This window comes from Drechmeria coniospora, chromosome 01, assembly GCF_001625195.1.
Source record: "Drechmeria coniospora strain ARSEF 6962 chromosome 01, whole genome shotgun sequence".
In the NCBI taxonomy this organism is placed as follows: Eukaryota; Fungi; Ascomycota; class Sordariomycetes; order Hypocreales; family Ophiocordycipitaceae; genus Drechmeria; species Drechmeria coniospora.
Window position 1 is genome coordinate 1,300,463 of NC_054389.1, and position 21,860 is coordinate 1,322,322.

Below are 21,860 nucleotides of genomic sequence, written 5' to 3' on the forward strand. Positions count from 1 at the left end.
AGAGAGCGCGCGCGCATGCGACAAGATGGATTTTCATGTCGGCGGCAGGGCCAAGCATATTCGGCGTTGGGGCAGGACGAACGGACCGGCGGTGCTGATGCCTGTTGGTCCTGGGAGATGTTTAGACAGCATGACGGGAGTCGGACGTCAATCCACGGTGCATTTCCACTCGACGGCGCTTCGGCGGCCGGAGCTGGTGGCATTGAAATCACGACTCTACACGAGCGAGTGCCAACGTTGGTTCAGAGGACCCACGTCAGACATCGGGATCGCTTTCGTCGGCCAAGTCCTCGGGCTCAAAGTCTTCCACGCGCGTCATCATCTCGTCTCGCGCGAGGCAGACGGCGAGGGCAATCGTCAGCGCGTTCCAGACGCTTTGGTGGCGATCCATGAGGTGCACGTCGACGTGATAACTGACGTAGGCGGTCGGGCCTTTGGCGGCGTCGACGGTGAGAAGGAAGACGGCAGTGCGAAGGATGAAGAGCCCGTAGACGACGGGTGGCGTGCGGCGGTATCTTGCTTCGCTCTGCATGTCTTGGGGCCCGGGCTGGACGTGACCTTTGTCACTCATGAGCAGCGGCACCTCCTCGCCGAGGTCTGGCTCGGTCTTGACGCGAGTGCCGTCGTCCAGGTCTGCTTTGGGGGGCTCTCCGGCAACCTGCGAGGTCCCGGGCTCCTCTGGAGCCTTGGAAGACACCCGGCCCTCGTCCGCTGCCCATTCGGCGGACGGTGAGCACGACGGCGGGCTGGCATGCTCCCCTTCATCATCGCGTGCCATGTACTTTTCGATCAGCAGCTCACGTAGCGAGTATCCAGGATGCCTCTCCCGCTGCTCGTCGACTTTCCAGAATTCGCCGTCGCCGTCGAGCCGCAGGAACTCGCGCTGGACACGGGCGAGGGCGCGCATGCGCCGCTCCATAGTCTTGGTGATGTCGCCCTCCCCCATGTCCGCGTCGATGGTGTCGACGACAATGTTGGGAATGAAGCGCAGGTGCCTGTAGCCGCCGTCCTCGGCGGCCCAGCTGATAAACTTCGATATGCTCTTCTTGATCAGCGACGGGGCCTTGTGGCGCAGGCCCGACTGGCAGGTCGTCCTGACGTTGGCCGTGAGATCGATGAGCCTCAGCAGGGCCATGGTTGCTGTTTCATGCATTCAGTCATCACAGCTTCTCCCTCTCACGGCCGGCTCTCCGTTGGAAATGCAACATACCCTGAAACTCCTTGCTCGAGTGGGCAAAGATGATGGGTCGGCAATTCTCCTGCGCCTGGAAGATGCTCTCCACCATGGGCACGCCGCGAAAGTCGACATCCCAGTGCGGCGGCAGCAGGGGCAGGTCCTGCCTCAGAAACAAAATCTCAAACAGACGCTCCTCCGCGGCAGCCCAGGTGCTCGCGCCGGGATATCGACGCTTCTCGCTCTCGAGCTGCTCCGCGAGGTTGAGAGGGCGTTGCCTGATAGACTTGTCGTCATCAGAGTTTATCGGCGGGTGGGCCACGATCAAGTCTTCAGGCGAGTCGTCCGAATCGTACTTGAATTGGTGCTTGTCTGCTTGCTCGATGCTCTGGGCTGGCACGAGATCCTTGGAGTCGAGCTCGCCGTGACCCTGCGGGGGGCGAGAAGCTAGCAGGTCGCTTGCGGCGGCCGGCGGTGGGCTCAGCAAGGCCGCCGAAGCTGTGCATTCGAGCGGTGGTTCGTCCATGATGCCGAGGACGCAGGGCGGTCGCGGATTGTTGAGTTGACAGAGCGGTGCGCCTTTTCGGTTCAGGTTCAGGTTCGTTCGCTGCCAGGAATCTGCACACGGCACTGAGCTCACGAAGAGAAGAGGCGTTGACGGCAAACGGCAGCGTTACGGAACACGCAAGAACAAGCAGGCAAAATTCGAAGAAGAGGCAAACACGCAGAAGAGACTGGATGAGACCCCACCCGACCCGCGAACTGCTCCGTTTGCTCAGGTCATCAGGGGGGGAGGGAAGACAGATTGAAGAGTGAAGAAGTCGTCGTCGCCAGGTAAAAATGACTCTCCACTCCCTGCACAAGTGTGAACACGGGGTGCCAGGTCTACACTACCTGGCAGGTACATGCACCAAACGGTGCTCGGCAGTAGGTAGATGGGGAGGAGACAAAGTACTATGCAAGTATGTAGGTACGCGTACGAAGTGGGAAGGTGCAATGGCCCCGAGAATCAGTCTTGGAGCACGTTTTGTGTCCTGGAAGCCGAGGAAGGCGCAGCACACAGTTGTTGCCTTTAAGTTGGTGGCAGAGTCTCTCTCATAAATAGGAGCATTATCAAGCGGCTGCTTGCAATTGTCGTGCAAGCTCCATATTGGACAATTGCTATGTATTTACTCACAGTGATAAGCGTACTTGTACTTGTACACCTCCTCCGTAATACAAGTACCGTGATCATATAATTATTTGTAATCATATTCCTCTGTACGGAACTTGCAAGTGCAAGCTCCCAGCCAGCAGCAGCAATAAGTAATTTAGGGAGTACATTCACTTGATTGTAAGTAAGTACGGAGAAAGTTCACATCAATACATGTAATTACAGTACATGCTAGTTAGCACTTGTACTGTACTAGATACTTACTGCAAAAGTACCTAGTAAGTAAGTACATAAGTCGTCGTCTGTGCAGGTGCCGCGAGGCAAGGTAAGCTTCGCATCCCAAGGTCACCATTTGCCTAATTTTTATAGTTGCAAGCTCATCATGTACCATGCGTGATTTATCCCGATAATTTCAAAGCGGGTTTTTATTATCGTCATGGCGTAAAGGCACAATTGGCATATGATCTTGTCAAGTTCATGGGCCTTTGACTGTGGGCGTCGTCGTCGTTCCCAGTCAAGTGAGCTATTGGCTTACGTAAACACGCAAGGGTCCGACTGGCGTTGCAACACCGCCAAAAGCCATCCAAGCACCATCAATGGGGCCAGAAATTCTTCGCCTCGGTCCGTCAAGGCCATTCATCATATTCATCACCACAAGCTCGCCCTCTCCTCCCTCCTCCGTCTTCCGGCCGGCCGCGCACGTCACGTACCGTACTTGATCGTACCGCACCGCACCACCACAATCATGGCGGAAGCAGCCAAGGCAGCTGCACGCCAATTGCCCGCCTTCAGGCTCGGAAGGAAGCAGGTCTTTCTGTGAGTCCGGTGCCCCCATGCCGAGCGAATCAATGGCAGCCCGGCCGCCGCGCGAGATGCCGGCTAATCCGTTTCCCCCGAAAAAGGCCGAATCACGTCATCACTCTCCTGCGAAAGGAGCACCTCCCGCCGAACGAAGCCTGCTTCCAGGTGCCCCTGCGGTTCACAAAGTTCGATCTGCGCGACTACCTGTGGAACCTGTACAACGTCGAGGTCAAGAAGGTGCGGTCATACGTGAAGCAGCAGCCGCTGACGCAGCGCGACTCGCACTCGCGCTCGTGGTATCGGCCGCAGTCGCTCAAGATCATGACGGTCGAGCTGGCCAAGCCCTTCCAGTGGCCCGAGCTGCCGGCGGACCTGCAGCCGTGGAGCAACGATCTGTGGAAGATGCGCGAGGAGCTCACGGAGAAGCGCAACCAAGAGCAGCTGGACATGCACAGCTTCAAGACGCCCATGAAGAGCGACGAACCGCCGTCAAAGGACAGGAAGGCGCTGGCGAGCTTGGCCCAGCAGATGCTCTCGGGCGAGGTCAAGTGGTCCAACGACGTGGTGCTGGATCCCAAGTGGGAGCACGTGGTGGCGAAGAGCAAGACGCCCGTCGCTGCCGCCGTGGCGGAGGATACGGACGCGAAGAAGGACGCGACGAGGGCCGCCAAGGACGAGGCCCCGCCGCCGTAAGAGTTTTGGCCGCGGCGAAGGGTCGGACAGACGGGACGGGACGGGGATGCGCCATCCACCAAGGGAGATACGGCGCACGCAGGCACGCACACGTCGGCGAGGGTGAGGAGTTGAACCATTGTATCATAGCATCATGCGCACGCACGCACGAGGGCGAGCGAGCAACGGAGACCAGCGATGAAGCCACACTGGCCAGGGCCGGCAGGTGTGCAACAGGGCATGACCAATACGCATCGGTCGCCCGACGTCAACGTTGAGAGTCGTCTACTTCCTCGGGGGGCTGCCAGTGAGATTCGTGCTGGAAGCGGAAAACGTCATCGCCCCAGCTCCACCAGCCAGCCGTCAAGTTGCGGGCAAAGACCTCCAGGCCGACGCCGTCCTTGCCCAGCACGTGCCGAAACAGGCCTCGCAGGTTGGGCTTTCGGGAGTGCACATCCGGGGCGGCGACGATGACCATGGACCGCAGCGGAGCGGGCGCGCGCACGCCACGCCGCTTCGCCACGAGGAGCTTCTCCCACGGCTTCCGCCACTGGGAGTCGACGTCGTAGAGCGGCTCGCCCGAGGCCGTGACCTTGACCCAGATCCACTCGGCGGCGAGGTCGAGGCCCCACGAGGCAAAGACGCCCGACGGGCCGGTGAGGAGGTCGGGGATGCCGGGCTTGTTGGTGATCCAGACGGCGACCAGCCCGTCGGGGCCGAGCCGGCCGGCCAAGGGGATGCTCGTCAGCAGGCGGCGCATGGCCGGCAGGGTGGCGGCGGTCCGGTACCCGTCGGCGCGACGGCGAGCGGACCGGTTGGGCCACGGAGGGTCGAGGACGACGAGGTCAAACGTCGGCGCGTCCGCGAGCAAGCACGGTCGCAGTTCCTCGATCGACCCGTGGAGAGGGTGGGCTCCAGGAGGGACGATGAGGGGGGCCAGGTCGTCTTGGCTGTCCTCGCCGAGAGGGTCCAGGGGTGCCGGTCGTCGGGCGAGATGGAACGGGCCGACGTACTGATCGGCGAGCCGTTGCAGCGCGTCCCGCACGACGGCGGCCGTCATCAAATCGGCGATGCGGGCGGCCGGGGTCTGATGCGACGCTGCGTGAGCGGCGCCTGCGGCTCCGGAGCGGCCGCCACGTCGCTGCCGCCTCGGCTCCGGCGTCGGGAACGGCTCCAAAGGTGGAGGCGCCGAGTAGATCCGTCGCTCCGGTACTTGGCCCGGCCTCCCCTGGCTCTCCTCGAGGGTCCGGGGGATGTCGAGGAGGACGACGGACTTGTCTGCCGTCTCGAACAGAATGCTGCCACCGCCCGCGTCACCGCTGCCGAGCCGGGAGGCCTCGTCCCGGCCGGTCATGATGGGGGGGATCGGGACGTCGCAGCCTGGGCGGCTCAAAACGCCGAGTGTTTGTTCCTCTGGCTGGCTGGCTGGCTGGCTGCTGCTGCTGCTGCTGCTGCTGCTGCTCGCACGCGTGGTAAGTACTGTAGACTTGGTTCGGCTTAAGACGGTCAGGGCGAGAGACGTACCTCCGAAACCAGCACAGGGTGACAAAAGTTCGGCTTACGGTGTCGGCAATCCTCGGCTTGCGTGTGCACCCACCAGCCGGGCCAATCTTTGACGGCTTGGCGCCCTATTGCTAGGGGCGTGGACACGGCCTTTAGGCGCAGCACAAGGCCTTTAGGCGCAGCACACGTCAAACAGCGGCGGGGCTCCTCCAGTTTCCAGCGCTCGCGGCCACTGAATTTCCAGTGATGCTCGTGTGATCAGTGGATCACCGCCGACGTGACCCCCACTGACCGGATATGACGTTTCACGCCGCCATGCCCTGCATGCGCCTCGGATGCGGCTAAGCTGGAACTTTCAACTTGCTCCATTTCTCATCCCCCAAGACACCACGATCGACGTGTGACGATCCCATTCTTTTCGCCAGAAACTAAACTCGCCCTCTCTCCTCCTCCTCCTCCGCCTCGTGGACGCATCGCCGCTCGACGTGTACGAGCGGACAGAGAGCTTCGGGAAAGATTGCCAAGGAGCCGCGCCGGAATGCCTAGGGTTCCCTGAAACGACTCCCATCAAGCGACTCCCTCCAACGCCGACGTCCATCAGCAGCCAGGCGTCCATCGGCAGCCAGGGAAAGGCGACAAACCCGGGATGCCCTCATCCTCGGCCGTCGTGGATCATGCCGCCTCCATGTCGGACATTGCGCGCGACCAGGTGCAGCACGTACGGCAGCATGTCGGCGCCGCCATGACGACGACGCCCGCCGCCGCCAAGGACCCGGCCGTCTGCCCGACCGACGACGAGGCGCTGACGCCGCGCAGGAAGACGACGAGGACCTGGGATTACATTTGGAGGTCCGGTCTGGCCGGCGGCTTCGCCGGTTGTGCGGTGCGTTCCCCCTCCGTCCCTCGTGGCGGGCCACGTACCTTTTTGGGGAGGGCCGAGCTGACGGTCGGTCCCATGACAGGCCAAGACCATGGTTGCGCCCCTCGACCGTGTCAAGATTCTCTTCCAGGCGAGCAATCCGCAGTTTGCCAAATATTCCGGTTCATCCTTTGGCGTGGCGACGGCCATCAAGGACATTTACCACTCCGAAGGCGGCCGGGGGCTCTACCGCGGCCACTCGGCCACGCTCCTCCGCATCTTCCCCTACGCCGGCATCAAGTTTCTCGCCTACGAACAGATCCGCTCCCTTCTCATCCCCGACAAGCATCACGAGACGCCCCTGCGACGGCTCCTGAGCGGCAGCCTCGCCGGCGTCACCTCGGTCTTCTTCACGTACCCGCTCGAGGTGGTCCGCGTGCGGCTTGCATTCGAGACGAAGCGCGACGGTCGCTCGTCGCTGACGTCCATCTGCCGGCAGATCTACCGCGAGCATCCTGCGGCCGTCGAAAAGACGGCGTCAGGGGCGGCGGCGACGACGACGACGGCGACCAGTCGGCAGGCCGGCCTCGTCAACTTTTACCGCGGCTTCTTGCCGACCCTCCTCGGCATGCTGCCCTACGCCGGCATGTCCTTCCTGACGCACGACACCGTCAGCGACCTCCTGCGCCACCCCTCCATCGCCGAGCGCACGACGCTGCCGCGGACGACGAGCTGGCCGGCCGACAAGCCGGCGCCGTTGCGTTCCTGGGCCGAGCTGAGCGCGGGCGGCATCGCCGGGCTGATATCGCAAACGGCGTCGTACCCGCTCGAAGTCATCCGGCGCCGGATGCAGGTCGGCGGCGCCGTCGGCGACGGCCGCAGGTTGAAGCTCGGCGAGACGGCGAGGACCATCTTCCGCGAGCGCGGCATCCGCGGCTTCTTTGTCGGCCTCACCATCGGCTACGTCAAGGTCATTCCCATGGTCGCCGTCAGCTTCTACACCTACGAGCGCATGAAGCTCGTTCTGGGCATCTAATTAGAGCGCCTCGGGCTTGAGCTGGGAGGGCCGAGTCTCGCCAGTGCCCTCGGCATGTTTTTCCATGTCTTTGATTCCGGCGTTGGTGGCGCGAGAGGATGCATGCATGAAAGTGAACGACCCATTGGGCGGCATGTTTGGGATATACTTGCACTTGCGTGTGGGAGAGAGGCTGTGACGGGGGCGTACGTTTGCGCGTGCGTGCATCATGTATCGCGAATAGAGTCAAGATGCGAATAAATATGGCGTCTCGAAATACGCCGCTCACCCGCCTTGCTCGATGCGAACTCTTGATATTACTTGTTCCTCCGTATTCCCGTAAAGCACGTCGCTCCTGGCACGTCAAAGCATGGGGGATTGTACATTTTTAACTATTTCCTGTACTGTTTCGACTGTTACCTGTACTATTTTAGAATGTTTCCTGTACTTTGAAAAATATTTCCTGTACTATTTTGCACTATTTCCTGTACTGTATTAGACTATTTCCTACACAATTTTGCCCAATTCTTGCATAGTTCTTGATAAGTAGAGCACAAAGCAAAATGGCGCAGGTCTGCAAAGCTAGCTTGAGTCGCAATGCTGATTGGCTGGTGGGCCTCGAGTTCCCCACACAAGTTTTGTGCACCTTTTCAACGCCATATGTAATCGGTTATCGATAAGAGCACAATGCTGTGCAAGTACGGAGTACATGTACATGTAATGTAGTTGTACTTGCAACTACTCACAGTACTGTGCAAGAACTTGGTACCAGGACCCTAGATGCCCAAGTACTTGCTTGTACTCGTAGGTGTAGACTAATACTAACGAATGGTAGCAAGTACTTGCATGTACGGAGTACACCTTGGCAGTTAGGTACCATCACTGGCCAAGAAGCATCGTCAACCACCTCGCGTTTTGCTGCTCAGATTGCCCCAGTTTCCTCACCGTCCTCCTCCTCTTCCTCCTCCTCCTCCTCCTCCTCCCCTCCCTCCTCTCCTCTCCTTCTCCTCTCCTGAAGCAACGACGACGACGTCCTCTTCTTTGGCCTTTTCTTCCTCGCAGCCAACGTCGCCCACGATCCCACCCCGACTTGCCTCCTTGGCCAACCCGCGGCAGCACAAAGAGGTCGAGTCAACCATCGATCAAAAGGCCGGCGGATCCAACATCATCCTCCGCCCGTCGGCACATCCGTCGCCATGGCCCTTGCCGATCAGGATCCTCTCCTCCTCCTCCGGCTGACCATCTCCTCCGGCAAAGCCTTGGTCCCCTGCCCATCGGGCGACGCCGGGGCGTCCGAGGTGCCGCTCGCCGAGGCGACGCACCTGCACTTTGCGGGCCACGAGACGGCGCTGCCCCTGACGGTGCCGACGCGCTTCATCTCCAACGAAAGGGCCGTCGACCTGCGCAGCATCTACTTTGCCTGGCTCAACCGCGAGCTCGCCATCCCCGAGTACAATGCCTCTGCCACGACGCTCAACGAGCAGCTCGCGGCGGCGGCCGACGCCGACGCCGACGAGGACTCGACGGCCAAGGTGCAGAACCTCGGCTTCATCGAGCGGCTGGATCTCATCACCTGGCTCGAGGGTGCCAGCGACGAGAGCGAGTACATCAAACCGCAGGACGGCGACGCCGCCGCCGCCGCCGCCCCGGCGGCCAAGACCGGGGCCGTCTCGGTCGCGGCCAAGGCGAGGGCGGCCAAGGGCACGCTGGACCCGCGGCTCGCGAGCGTCTACGACGCCGAACGGCGCATGGGCGACCGCAACACGATCCTGAGGGGCGTCAAGCCCACGGTAGGCACCGACCCGTCCTCCTCCCGCGGCGGCGCTCGGCTCGGCTGACAGTGACCGCTTCTCCGTCAGGACTTTTCCCACGTGCGAACGCTCGCCATCCCCTTCCTCCAGAAGAAGTCGGCGTCGGCGTCGGCCGTCGGCGGGCACGCGGCCCTCTCGTCGTCCCAAAAGGGTCCCGCGCGGCGGCCGGACCCCATCATCCTGCTGTCGCCGTCGGCCTCGTCCCTGCTCCGCATGTCCAACGCCCGGTCGTTCCTCGAGGACGGCAAGTTCGTGCCGCCGGACGCGCAGGCGTCGACGGCGAGCATGCTCCACGTGCAGCGCGCCATGGGCTCCATCGACGCGCACCGGCCGATCCGCTTCATCCTCGTCGAGGGCTCGGAGCAGTTCAAGCCCGAGTACTGGAACCGCGTGGTGGCCGTGTTCACGACGGGCCAGACGTGGCAGTTCAAAAACTACAAGTGGAGCAACGCCAACGACCTCTTCAAGCACACGCTCGGCATCTTTGTCGGCTGGCGGGGCGAGCAGGCGCCGGACAACGTTCGCGCCTGGGGCCACCGCGTGCTCTCGACGGGCGTCGACCGCTGGCGGGGCGGCCTCGGGGACGACGCCTCGCGCTTCAGGGACAAGGAGGTCGTCGAGCAGGTCTGGAAGTCGATCGAGGCCAGCATGCGCGGCAGGGGCTGGAGGGCAAACGCCGCGCCGGCGTCGACGTGAGAGGCAAACGCGCGCCCACGTCGACGTGAGAGGGGCGAGAGCAGGGAACCGCAGACTGCCGACCGAGCGTCCGGCTTCGCATGCCCATTCGTCTGCCCTACTTTTCGCGATGAGTTTTGGTAGACACTGAGAGACTAGCGACGGCGTTGGGACATGATTTATTTCCTCTTGGGGGGGGCAGGGGACAGACGGAAGCAGGAGACGGACGGTAGCAGGAGACGGACGGTAGCAGGAGACGGACGGTAGCAGGAGACGGACGGAAGCAGGAGACGGACGGAAGCAGGAGACGGACGGAATCAGGAGGTGGACGGAAGCAAGAGACGAAAGGATGCAGGAGACGATGGAGGGTTTGTAGCTGATGGTCACAGTTTCGCACTGGCCGACGCATCACCGCAGGATGTACGGGTCCCCGGTACGTATGTATAAAAATGTCAATAGTGGTGCGTCTCGGAATGCAAGCACAATGATGGAGCCAAGAAGGAGGCGAGTGAGGGAGACCCGACGATGCAGGTGTGCAACGTGCGCATGAATCCGTCGGCGCCGCGTGAATGCGGGCATCGAAAGTGCCTGTATACGCGCTCTTGGGCGCTCGCACGGGGGCAATACAGCGAGGGCAGCGGGGAGAACACGTACTTGCGTACTGCGGAGTACTAGGTAGGTATCTATTGCTAACTTACGTACTAGGTAGGTAGGTATTAATATCTATTGCTACATCTCCGTTCATGTTCACCGTGGCCGCACGAGTGCCATACGAGTGCAGCGACTTACAGTGCATGCATGTACGGGTTGAGTGCTGCAAATGCACTGTAAGGGTGCCGAGGCCGTAGGTCCTGGCCTGGGCGGGCCGGGCATCTCTGTCCTGCACGGTGCTTGCGCTGTATTACTTGCTGACGAGTGGGCAGTGCTCTCCCTCTGGGAAGCTGGAAAGCGAACAGAGCGGCGAGCCAGGCCGTCGCTCGTCCTTTTTTAATTTTTTTTTCGTTCCTGCAGGACGATGCAACGCCGCCGGCTCGGACCTTGGACCTATCGAGACCCGGGCTACGGTTGGACGGGCTCGACGCAGGCATCGACACGGTCATGGCGGACGAGGGTCAGTGCCGCGCACTTGGGCTCGTCGTGGCCAGCGGCCGCAGAGGTCGCACCAAGAGGCGAAGAAGGTCGCAAGGTCACATGACATGAAGGTGTACAGTAGGGTAGACGTTGCGGGTGAGTGGCGATGCTACTAAGCACTTGCTGTACAGAGTACTTGCTCGGTTGCCATCGGCGGCCAACACGAGGCACGGCACAGCTGCGGACGAAGAAGCTGAGCAAGTACGGAGTACTGAACGCATTCATGCATGTACATGTTACAAGCGCAAGCATACGGAGTACAAGTATCGTGCTTGCGCACGAGGATGAGCGGCGTACAGTGTATGTGTAAGTGCAGGTGTAAGTACTGTACTGTATACTACTAAGGTAATAGTTGCAAGTATAGTTGTACTCCGTACAAGTACTGTAATGAAGTAATTAAAGTACGTGGGGTACGGAGTACTTGTACCTACTTACAGTACAGCAGCACGGAGCTGCGGAGACAAAGACAGGCACTCCGTTCTCCGTCCATGTACTTTGTCTATGTAATACTTAAGGGTGCAGCAACAACACTGCACTCCGTAAGTAGTTGTGCTCCGTACCGTACACCTGCTTCCACATGGATACGGATTACACGTCGCAAAATACCACCGGCCCTCGAGCCGGCCTCCCCGGGGACATGGCGTCGCGCACGTCCTTCGATAACACCACGGCTCTCCAGGTCGGGGCCCGGCAACTGGCGAGAAAATCGATAGAGACCCAGCCAAGTACTTGCTCATCTGCGGCCGACCCGATGTACTTGCCCGTACTCCGTACATGTACTGTGTGCACACAGGCGTCGTCACAAACGCCTGGCGAGTTCGATGCCTAGGTACAGTACGCAGCTGTGCGCGAGGTTCGTTTGTCAGACGCAACAGGGGTTGAAATCTTTCGAGGTAAAGGCTACTGATGGACAGGGCATGACTACGGCGACTGCAGAGTACTGAGACGTCGATGATGGAGGCACATTCGTCCACGTAGTTGTACGTGTGCATGTGCATGTGCTTGTTACTTGCAAGTGCTCAAGTACTGTAGGTGCATGTACTTGTTGTACCTAGTAGGTAATGTACTTAAGTTCGGAGTACGGATACATGCACAAGTATTATTACGGATACATGCGCAAGTATTATTACTTGTACCCGCACGGACTGTAGGTGTGCAAAGTGCCTGTGGGGAATGACAGCGCGCGCGTGCACAATGATTTCGAGCCGTGATGCACTTTTACAGTGTCCGTAGGCGTGTAAGCAAGCTGGCCCACACTGAAATGGAGGTGTGCATAAGTCCAATGCTGCAAGTTTGCCGTAAATGTACGGTACAGCTACGCGAGAGCACTCCATACCTGCACCTCTATTACAAGCACATGTATTAATACAAGTACATGCATGTGCACGACGGTCCGGAGCAATCACAGCACAGCACAGTACAGTACTTGTACTCGGACGCCAACTTGCACCGGCTTGCACAATCACATGTACTTGCATGTACAAATACACGGTCGCGGCACTGCTTACGCTTCGTACCCAGCCGTACTCTGCACACCCAAGCACATACCAATGTCCTGGTGCATCGGCTGTACAGCTATTCATACACTTCCCCCTCCGCAAGCACGCACCGCACTCCCTTCACCAACAAAGTTTTCTCCCCTGCACCGAGCTGCTGCCAAGCTCCGAGACGGACGAAACGGGGTTCTCGGGTGCACCGGCAGGCAGCAGGTGCTCCTGTGAGTGCGTGGGAATCACTGGGGTGTGACGACCCAATCGAGTGCGTAAGTAATATACTGCACGGAGTATAGAGTGCAACTATTACTGAGTACTAGGTACCTAGTACATCCTCAGCTATGCTCGCTCCCTCCGTACAGCACCTCCGTAAGTTAGCAATACAGTGCTCCTCGCCACGCACAGAGTGTCGCCGTAGAGGTGCTGTAATACCGCACCCGTCCTCGCAAGTACGCACAAACCATCGCAGTCGCTGGCTTGCAACGCTCCGCCGCAGACCGCCTCGACAGCCTGTGGCGTCGCCGCCATGACAAGGCCCAAAGATGCCGGCCAGGGTCCCCCAGCGGCCGGCATGCGTGCGTGCCATGTCGTGGGACGGCACGGGTGGTGGTGTGTGCGTTTGTCCGCGTGGCGCCGACCATGTCGGACACATGGCAAAGCTGGTTGTCTGTGTTGGCGCGTCGAATCGGCCATACCTGGGTCGTACCAGGCAGCAATGTGCGACCAGCACTCTGTAGTTGTACTGTAGGTGTCTCGCGACAACTCCGGGCTCCCTACAGTACAAGCAGCCTACTACTAACCTAGTACTTGCCTAAGTACCTACCTCTAGTACCTAGTAGGTACGAACGAAACACTGTACTCCGTACTGGCAGATCTTCTCAAACTTGCATTGCACATCTACACAGGTACCTGCTGCAGCGGAGCAGTGCTCGTACGACTGCCGTCACATCTCAACCCCGACTCGACACCCATCACATCGCAGCATCGACTTTGATCCATGACCAATGCATCATCCATCTTTGTCAGTCTCCGCCCATGTCGGGATATGAATAGCGACGAGTCAGACACTGGCCATCTGCCGTCGTGCAACGAGTGCTCTGCCAAGGACGTGTGCACACGGGAACCACTTCCAAGCACCGCAAGTACTGTACATGTACTGTACTTGCTTGCACGCACGCGAACTGCGGCTCGGTAGGGACTAGGGAGTAGCAGGTACTGCAATAATACTTGTACGTACTCCGCACCGCAAGCACAAGCTCAAGAAACCTGCATTAGTACCTAACTACTAGGTAGGTACTACCTACATAGTACGGAGTAGTGCTGGCTCCAACATGTCCATGCTTGTACTTGAGGGCTAACTATTCACCACCTACAGGCACAACTACTCGCACCGTGTCCAGCGACCGCGACAGTCTCACCAGATGTGGCCGCGTGCGAGCCAGGGTCGACATTGAATGCGACACAGCCCATGGCTTTCGCCGCGGCTGATGTGCAACCATGACCGTCGCCGTCGCCGACCATGGCCACCCCCCCGTCGGTCGGCGACCCAGCGACGCGGCGCCGACAGCCAATGCTGCTTCGGCTGCCTATCGCCGCCCTGCGTCGTGTTTCAGATCCCGATGGGCGACCACGCGACGTGGCTGTCGACCGGACCTGGGACTGGCGCCGCGTCGTCCATCCCAGAGTGCCAGAACAAAGAAGCAAAACAAGAGCTGGGTCGCATTCGAGCTCGACCCTGGCTCGCACCCGCGCATGCCGGCATTCCACCCAAGCAGGGAGAGACTTTTCCGTCGTCTTGGCCAAATCATGCCAGGTAATAATACCACGAGGACGAAGGAGCGAATGGCCGAGAGCACCAGACGCTGTGGTGCCGCCGTCATCGGCATCGCCGACATTGCCATACAAGTACAAGGACAAGGCACATGAGGTGAAGGGGACCGTCGGGTGCTTGCTGGAACTCGTACGAGCATCTCCAAGAGTCCACGTGCAATGCGGTACGAGTGCCGTGCTGCGCAATACTAGATACCTAGTAGATATTAGATATAGATAGTACGATGGCATCTGCCCAGCACTCACCCCCTACCCGGCCGGTCGTACCTGCCCCTGCCTCTCGGGAACTTCCTTCCAGCTCTCCTGCTGCCATGCGGTCTCGCCTGCCTCAAACGCCGCGCGGCTAGGCCGAGACGGCTAGGCGGAGACCAGTTCCGAAGCAGGAGCGAGCAGGCGTGCGCGAGTACCAGGAGAGGACGCTCCTTCCCTTTCAGCACGCCGCACGCCGAGACGGGAATTGGGCAAGCGCTGTCGTGCCGGATCTGGTCGTTGCTGCCACCTCGAGCTTGGAACCGTCGTCTAGTGCATGCTCGGTACGCAAAAAGGGGCACGGAGTACTTGCAAATGCTGGCATGCACGCCTACATGGACTCGTGCCGCAAGTACTCGGTGCATGTGCCAGGTACCACCACAGAGCAAGTACTGTGCAAGTACTGTGGTCATGTTATACTCAAGTAACAAGTGCAGTAGGTACCTAGTATGCTACGCCTACGCTGCGCCCGTCGTGCGTCGACTTGCACTCCCTACAATGCTCACATTCCTCCAGCGCTCGTGCGACAACATGTCCGTGCCGGGTATAGGTGGGCTTCCCAAATGCTTCCATTCTTCCACACACTTCTAGCGGAGAGCATCACCCCCTGCACCCAGCAGCGGGCCACGGGCGCAAGAATGCGCGTGGCCCGCAAAATCCACGTGGCATTACTTCCGTCCGGTGGAGCGCCTCGGGCAGTCCGGCGCCACGAGACCCCCCTCCGGCCACGCCCCTCCGCCCAGCATGCTCCCAGGCCGGCGGGGTCCCCTGGCCGGCGCACACGCCTCGTCGGTCCGGACCATGGCGGTGCCGCTCGACGCACGCCCACCCCCTGCTCGTCGTGCCCACAGGCTGCGCCGCACGACCGTCATCACGTCCCTTGCCGCCCCTGCAAGAGCAAGCATGCTTTGCTCGGGTGCACGCCGACGGCGCCGACGGCGGCGGGAAAATGCTCGCGCGCCCAAGGGAACCGTGCTTGGGCTGGACGAGGGCGTCGCTGAGCAAGCGGAAAGGTGAGCCGAGTGACGGGCGCGACGGGCGGCGCTGCGACGGTGTATGGTGCGCGCCCATCGCATGAGGCGGCCCCCGTCGAGACGGCCGAGGGGCTCGAGCTGGCGTCCACGGCGAATGGACGCACGCTGATCCGAGACAAGCTTCGGCGCGTGCAGGCGCACCCCGACGAACGGTATGCGGCATGTGCACTCGCCGGCGTCGTCGACGGCGTGGTTGTGATGACGAGGGCTTGTCGGTGCATGGACCGGCACGTTGGCTCCGACCCTTGCCGGCCATCACAACACCGCGGAGCCTTGGGCGCATGGCAAACGAGACACCGGACAATGCGCCAACGTCCGTCCTCGGATGCGTCGTGGGTGGCACGGAGTGGCATGCGGCACATGCACGGCGCGGAGCAGTGCAAGGACGTAATAATAATGAGAATTACCGTGTGTTTTTCCGCGCAGGCAAGCCCACCTCGCGAGGAATGAGCTGCTCACCGACGCTGGGCTGCACGGTCATGCCGCAAAGGTTTGCCGCGGGGAGTCAAACGAAGGGCATGGAAGCGCCTTTATTGCCAGGGGATGCGATAGCATGGCGTCGGCAAACCACGTGCGGCGCGCACCCCGTACCCTCTTGCCACGAGGGCCAGTCGGCACCAAACGGGATCAGCGACAAGTTGTGTGCGAGTGCAAGGACGTTAGTAGTCATTGTTGGCATGGCGAGGTAGAGCTCGTACTGTAAGTACTGTACTCGCAGGTACCCGCCTCTGCGTACTCTGTACATAACATGTACTGTACTTGCAACTAATACTTGCACTTGACAAATACCTGTACTTGCATGCTGTGTACCCTGTTGTCGACGGACCCGTCAGCTCGCTCCGTCGACGGCTGCCGTCGCTGGAGAGGAGAGAGTGGAGGGCATTGCGCATTCCGTAGCCTCTTGCGGCCGTCGTGGCAGGAGGACGCGAAGCAATGCGTCGATTCCCGCAGGCTGTCCATGCCTTTGCTTGCCGGCCAGCAGCCATGGGCGGTTTTGCTCCTCTGTTGTTGTGCGAGTGGTCAGCAGCTAGTGTGGAGTGCACGCAGTAGCGCCGTACAGTGCAGTGCATGTTCCTGCTACGGGGATGTCAAGTCGGTGCCGGTGGACGAGATTCACCAGTGACTGATTGGTTTTTTATTGGGTGCACGACGCTGTCTTATCGCTTCGGCCGGCCATGGCAACGGGCAAACAAGTACAACCAGTGTACAGTACGTGCATACAAGTACTTGCTCGCGGCACGGCCAAGCGGCATGCCAGAATGCTGCGCGCATACATCGCACGTGTACTTGTACATGCATACATCGCACATACTCGTACATGCGACAAGAAAGCAGTGCGGCCACGAGTCCATTCCCGCCCTGTCGATGCTGCTACCCTAGATCGAGCACCTCTGCGCACTCGTCGCAGCGAGCTTGGCGATTTCAACCTTCCGACCCTGCCGTTGCTTGCTTCATCGGGACGCTCCACGCACGCGCCTTTAACCAACCTTTTCCGCCGTGGCAAGCAGAGTTTCTGAACGAGCACAGGAGTTGTAGGTACAGTAACCTGCGCAGTACGGGGTACCAGTAATTACATGTGCTCCCACTTCCATTCGGGTGCTACCCGCTTGTGCACGCTCCATTGGTACTGTACTTGGGTACTAAAGTAAGTACCAGGTACTAAGGTACCAACCCCAACTCCCCCACGGCTAGAACGAATGGAACCCCCAAGGAACGATCAAGGAAGTGCCTTAGTACGTTGTACGGAGTACTACTACTGTAATTACATGCACACCGACAGTGCAGACGTACCAACTCCTACAACCAATTACAGCACTGTACATGTGCAGGGCACAGTACGGAGTCGGCAAACGACTAGAACCAACCAGCTCAGCTATTGCCCAGGAACATGCACGCTCACGTGCCCCGTACCGTTCACCTGTATCTTTGCTTGCGCGTACATGTACATGTCGGTGTGCACCATGATATTACTTGCTCCAATTACTCCGTACGGTGCTCCGTCCTCCCGTACGGATAATCGAAAGCTCGAAATGATGCCGTTGTGCCGGTAAATTACCCTCGAGCGTACCGAGCACGGCGCACGCGTGCAGTGCATGTGTTCGCCCGACAAAAGTCCCGTCCGACTGCCCTCCCTCGTCGCTGGTTGTAAGCTACTTGCAGTACAGTAGCTCCAAGCCATGGGCCCCTGACGGCTTGGTGGAAGCAGCCCGATGCACGCTGCATCCTTGGCGTATGGCGTTTTGACTATTGGACAATCACGGGGCCGTAAGCTCGGCCGCTCCTGTGCTCGTCCGCCTCGCATCAGAGGCCCGTCCCCAGGTCGACGCCGGCGCGAGGCGGCAGAAAGCTTTCCTTCTTCTGCACCGCTAGCACTCGCCACGAGGAGCGCAGGTACGGCACGTGGTTGGGTGGCTTGCCGCCTCCGCACGGCGAGAGCAAGCACCGGCTGGTGACGCGGGCGGCGCCCAGGCCGCCGGAGACGAAGACGCCCTCGGCCGCGTCCCCCATTTTCCGCCGCGTGCGCTGCGTCGCATGCCTGTCCGTCCGGGCATGGCGGATGCATGGCGAAATTACGGCGGGCGCCGAACGTGGCACGACGGCCGAACGAATCCCTTGCCGGGCCCGCCCGCGGCACCCCCTCGTGCTTGTGCGTGTGCACCTACGTGCATGTACGAGATGCTTGTGGCATGTTGGTGTGCCGTCGTGCTCCGTACTCGGCAATACCTCGTGCTGCATCAACAGCACGCCGCGTTGGTCCGTTTTACAGGCCTGCCATGAAGCGGGGCGGCGGCGGATAGGAACACGGACGCTGTGCCGGGCACGTTCTTGTACTGGACTCTGCAGAGTAAGTACAGGGCAATTACGGAGTAATTACTACCAGGTGCTCCGTAGGTACAATCATTACGAGGACGAGCACCACCGACTGCAAGGCGCAAGTACTTACAGTACCTGCACCTACAACTACATGTACTTCTCCCGCGGTCCTGCTACATTGACTCGACAAAAGTGGCGATTCAGCTTTGGTGGTGCTACTCGTACAAATTGAATCGACAATTTTGCCACCCCACTGCATCAGCATGCCCGGCAGCGGTACAGAGCACATGCGCACCAGCAGGCCTTCCTTGTACTTGTGCAGTGACTCGACAAAAGTGACGATTCAGCTTTGCTGGTGCTACTCGTACAAATTGAATCGACATTTTTGCCACCCCACTGCACCGATGCCAGGGACCGACTGCAGACGACGGTACATCGGCGCTCGTGGCAGCCACCAGATGCGTGCTTCGTCGCGCGTCGAAAGTAACCTGTCATTCTCGCCTCGGGATGCAAGCGCACACATGCCCCCGACGAATATTGATTCGAGCTCAACCCCTGCGCCGAGAAGAACGAGGGCCTGCAATGCCCTACGCGCGCAGGAAGCGACGTGCGAGCGAGGCACTGCTGGTGCTCGCCATCCAACTCGTGCGTGCGGCGCATGCTTACTCGCCAACGGTGCAGCCACGCATGCTGGGGAAAAGAGTCGAGAATGACGGAGCTTGCCCACGTTGCCCGTCGGACAACCCAGCGTGGGGGCCGCCGTGGCAGGGAATCGTGTTGCTTCTTTGAAACAGATGGCTACACCTACAGGTGCTGTGGGCGACAGGCACTGTACTCTACAGGTACTGTACCGTACTTGCGGAGCACGCAGCAAGCATCATTACTTTCGCTGTACTCCGCACTCCGTAGGGATTCCTACACGTGCGACGTACCAGACATGCATGTGCATGTACGTGAACTTGCACATGCATCACCATTCTTGAGCACATGCAAGTACGAGTACTGACATGTGGCGAGTGCAGCTGCAATGCTATGTACGTGTGCAGGTGCGTGAGCGGATGCCCGCCAGCGATGAGGAGGGATGCCGACGACCGACGAGGAGAGGAGACTCGCTTGACCAAGAGCTGCGGCGCAATTACGCGCAGTCGCCGATGCACACGTACCGGAATGCTCTGCACGCAAGCACTTGCGTAGGGGCCACCCGCTGGTCATCGATTCGCCGCATTTCCTGCGCATCCGAGTCGATTCAGGAGCGACGGCACCGAGTCGAGCCGGCTCCGTCGTTTTTCGGGTCGACAGCCATGTTGTGGTGCGCGCCGAAATGCAGACGAGGCAGAGCAGCGCCATGGCGCCAGCCCATCAGTCGGCTTCGCGGAGGTCAAGGCGCAAAGGGGTGCCGTCCGGGACAGCGCCGGGATGCCGGGAGCCACAGCCCACGAGGCTTTTGGCCGTAAGGACACGCCCTATTACTCGACCTGTGCTTGCAAGCATACACCCGCCCGCGCACATGTACCTTGTGCAATGGCAGGCAACGACCCTCTTTCAGCCTGGGTATTCCGTGGTGCTACGAACTGCTAGTCCACGTACAGTGCTGGTATGGATGCTTGCACGCACGCACGTACGCACACACACACACACACGCACACGCACGCACACACACACACGCACACGCACACACACACACACACAAGTACAGTACGCCTACACCTGCATGGTGAATGTAACCCTGTACGTGTCTTTGAAAATGCGGCGGGAATTCTCAACGCCGACGAGACACACAGTAGGCCAGCCGATGTGCCGGGCCCGAGTGCACCCGCGGTGCTTGCGCCGTGTTGCATGCCTTGGAGTTGCCTGGCCGATGGTGTTTTCGCGTCGGCTTGGACGCCTGCGAGCGGGGAGACGCAGCAACGGACGGCGAGGTCCATATCCGCCTGCGTGCATGCACAAGTGCTGCACTGTACTGCTCTGTACTGTAAGTACTGTACTGTATTACTGCACTGCATTACTGTACGTACCGGACGGGGCTCGGTTCACTGTGCGTGTCGCTTTCGTTGGCAGCATCGAAGCACGGTGGGCGCAACGGGGACGCACAAACGGGGACACGCCGTGGCTCCGCCTGCAGCTTCCGCATCCGATCGATAAGACAGGCCACGGGTCCCTTTTGTTTTCCATGTAATAATTACTGTATGCTCGTAACCTCGTAATCTTGTACCGCACGTGAGGGAGCAGGGAATGCTCGCTCGCCCGCATGACCCAGTGGTGTGCCCGCCCGGCTCGCTCGGTGAAGCTCGTCGTGCATTCATGGAGCGGAGCGTCGACGCGGTGCGTCGGCCAGGAACTCTGTCGCGAGCGCGAGCGCAGAGGTCACGGACGAACATGGGAATCGGCGCCGGGACGCGAACGGATGCTGCCTTTGTTCGGGGCGCCGAAGACGGACGCAGAGGCCGGTGCAAGTGCCTGTGCATGCACCCCGTACACCTACAACTACGGTACAACTACAGTACAGCCGCAGCACATACCTTGGTACCTACTAATAGTACTTGGCACTTGGTAGGGGTGCAGAGGTGTAGGTGCATTGAGCGAGTTCGGTAAGCGCACTGCTGCAGCGCCCCGGCGAATCGGCGACGGCATCGACTCGACCGCCAAAACGCCAGAAAAAGTCGTCGTCCGGGGTTGGGTGCCTGGAGCTAGATGCTGATCTGGACGAAACACGTGCGCCACGAGGGAGCGCTCTTGGCGGCTGCGACATGCGGTGCAGCCTTCGGCCTCTCCCACCCGATGCCGCCTGCGGCCTGCGGTGGACACCTGTGCCGCCGCCGCACCGCGCTCCGTCGGTAGGCCCGTACTGTAGCTGTGCTGTCGCCTCAAGTTCAGGGTGCGCCGAGCCGGCACCGAGGTGGGACCGCAGTAGGGGCACGTCACGGAATTCGCCTCCGCTTCCCTCGCCTGGTAATCCATCACGGTCCTCTCCGGCAGGGGAGCCGCTGCGAAGCAGACGCGAGGGACGGCCTGCTCGGTTCCCTGCACGCCGTGGCGGCCGTCTCTCGGCACGACGGTGCCGATGCGAGCAGTCGTCGGGCCACGCTCAACCGACGAAATATCAAGCGGCGGCTGCTGCCGAATTGGTGCCTGCTCAGCCAAGGTACCAGGCGTGGAGCCGGAAGCTATTCGCTGGCGCTCGCGTGGCCACGTACGGCGGCGCCGCCATGCTTGTCCCTCCGCCGCAAGGGCAGGGCGCCGTGACCTGGGCAGGGCGCCGTGACCTAGGCAAGACACCGTCCCAGCATGCGCAGCACAAGCACGGCGTGCGATGCGTGCGTGCCGACGAGCCTGCTCCCGCACACGTTCCTCGCACGCCGGGCAATCATGGCATGCGCACTCGCCGCACCTACTTTGCCTTGCGGTCGCCCGACCTCGCATCGTGAGCCATCGGAACTCGGCGTGCGCAGGCTCCCAGTGCCGTCGGGCTGAGCAGAGGAGCGCGCTCGGCAAACGGTGGCACGACGGCCGCGCCGTGACGCTCGTGCGCCTCTGCCTCGTGGGAGTTGGACGTCAGCGCGGGCCACCCTCTGGCGGCTTCGACAGCTCGCAGGCCGCCAGCCGTCGCCCGCAGCAAAAAGGCCCCCGGCCGCTTCGGCCTCGGACA

At 60.5% G+C, this 21,860-nt stretch overlaps 8 protein-coding genes across 8 annotated transcripts; 5 read left to right on the top strand and 3 right to left on the bottom strand.

Moving 5' to 3' along the window:
- Positions 1 to 256: 256 nt before the first annotated feature.
- Positions 257 to 1,700, bottom strand: DCS_00345 (uncharacterized protein; the record flags this gene model as incomplete). The annotated part of the gene is made up of 2 exons (XM_040797684.1): positions 257 to 1,140; positions 1,211 to 1,700. 2 exons carry the CDS (start codon positions 1,698 to 1,700, stop codon positions 257 to 259), a joined length of 1,374 nt encoding a protein of 457 aa, XP_040658567.1.
- A 1,372-nt stretch (positions 1,701 to 3,072) lies between these two features.
- Positions 3,073 to 3,821, top strand: DCS_00346 (uncharacterized protein; the record flags this gene model as incomplete). The annotated part of the gene is made up of 2 exons (XM_040797685.1): positions 3,073 to 3,143; positions 3,230 to 3,821. 2 exons carry the CDS (start codon positions 3,073 to 3,075, stop codon positions 3,819 to 3,821), a joined length of 663 nt encoding a protein of 220 aa, XP_040658568.1.
- A 247-nt stretch (positions 3,822 to 4,068) lies between these two features.
- DCS_00347 (uncharacterized protein) lies at positions 4,069 to 5,154 on the bottom strand (the record flags this gene model as incomplete). Its single annotated transcript, XM_040797686.1, has 1 exon — positions 4,069 to 5,154. The coding sequence occupies one exon, from the start codon at positions 5,152 to 5,154 to the stop codon at positions 4,069 to 4,071; it is 1,086 nt and encodes a 361-aa protein (XP_040658569.1).
- Positions 5,155 to 5,949: 795 nt separating this feature from the next.
- On the top strand, positions 5,950 to 7,198 carry DCS_00348 (mitochondrial carrier protein LEU5; the record flags this gene model as incomplete). The annotated part of the gene is made up of 2 exons (XM_040797687.1): positions 5,950 to 6,186; positions 6,266 to 7,198. 2 exons carry the CDS (start codon positions 5,950 to 5,952, stop codon positions 7,196 to 7,198), a joined length of 1,170 nt encoding a protein of 389 aa, XP_040658570.1.
- A 1,175-nt stretch (positions 7,199 to 8,373) lies between these two features.
- Positions 8,374 to 9,684, top strand: DCS_00349 (Pol II transcription elongation factor subunit Cdc73; the record flags this gene model as incomplete). The annotated part of the gene is made up of 2 exons (XM_040797688.1): positions 8,374 to 8,967; positions 9,037 to 9,684. The coding sequence occupies 2 exons, from the start codon at positions 8,374 to 8,376 to the stop codon at positions 9,682 to 9,684; spliced, it is 1,242 nt and encodes a 413-aa protein (XP_040658571.1).
- Positions 9,685 to 13,784: 4,100 nt separating this feature from the next.
- DCS_00350 (uncharacterized protein) lies at positions 13,785 to 14,213 on the top strand (the record flags this gene model as incomplete). Its single annotated transcript, XM_040797689.1, has 1 exon — positions 13,785 to 14,213. One exon carries the CDS (start codon positions 13,785 to 13,787, stop codon positions 14,211 to 14,213), a length of 429 nt encoding a protein of 142 aa, XP_040658572.1.
- Positions 14,214 to 17,701: 3,488 nt separating this feature from the next.
- DCS_00351 (uncharacterized protein) lies at positions 17,702 to 17,908 on the bottom strand (the record flags this gene model as incomplete). The annotated part of the gene is made up of 1 exon (XM_040797690.1): positions 17,702 to 17,908. One exon carries the CDS (start codon positions 17,906 to 17,908, stop codon positions 17,702 to 17,704), a length of 207 nt encoding a protein of 68 aa, XP_040658573.1.
- Positions 17,909 to 20,961: 3,053 nt separating this feature from the next.
- Positions 20,962 to 21,639, top strand: DCS_00352 (uncharacterized protein; the record flags this gene model as incomplete). The annotated part of the gene is made up of 1 exon (XM_040797691.1): positions 20,962 to 21,639. The coding sequence occupies one exon, from the start codon at positions 20,962 to 20,964 to the stop codon at positions 21,637 to 21,639; it is 678 nt and encodes a 225-aa protein (XP_040658574.1).
- Positions 21,640 to 21,860: the final 221 nt, after the last annotated feature.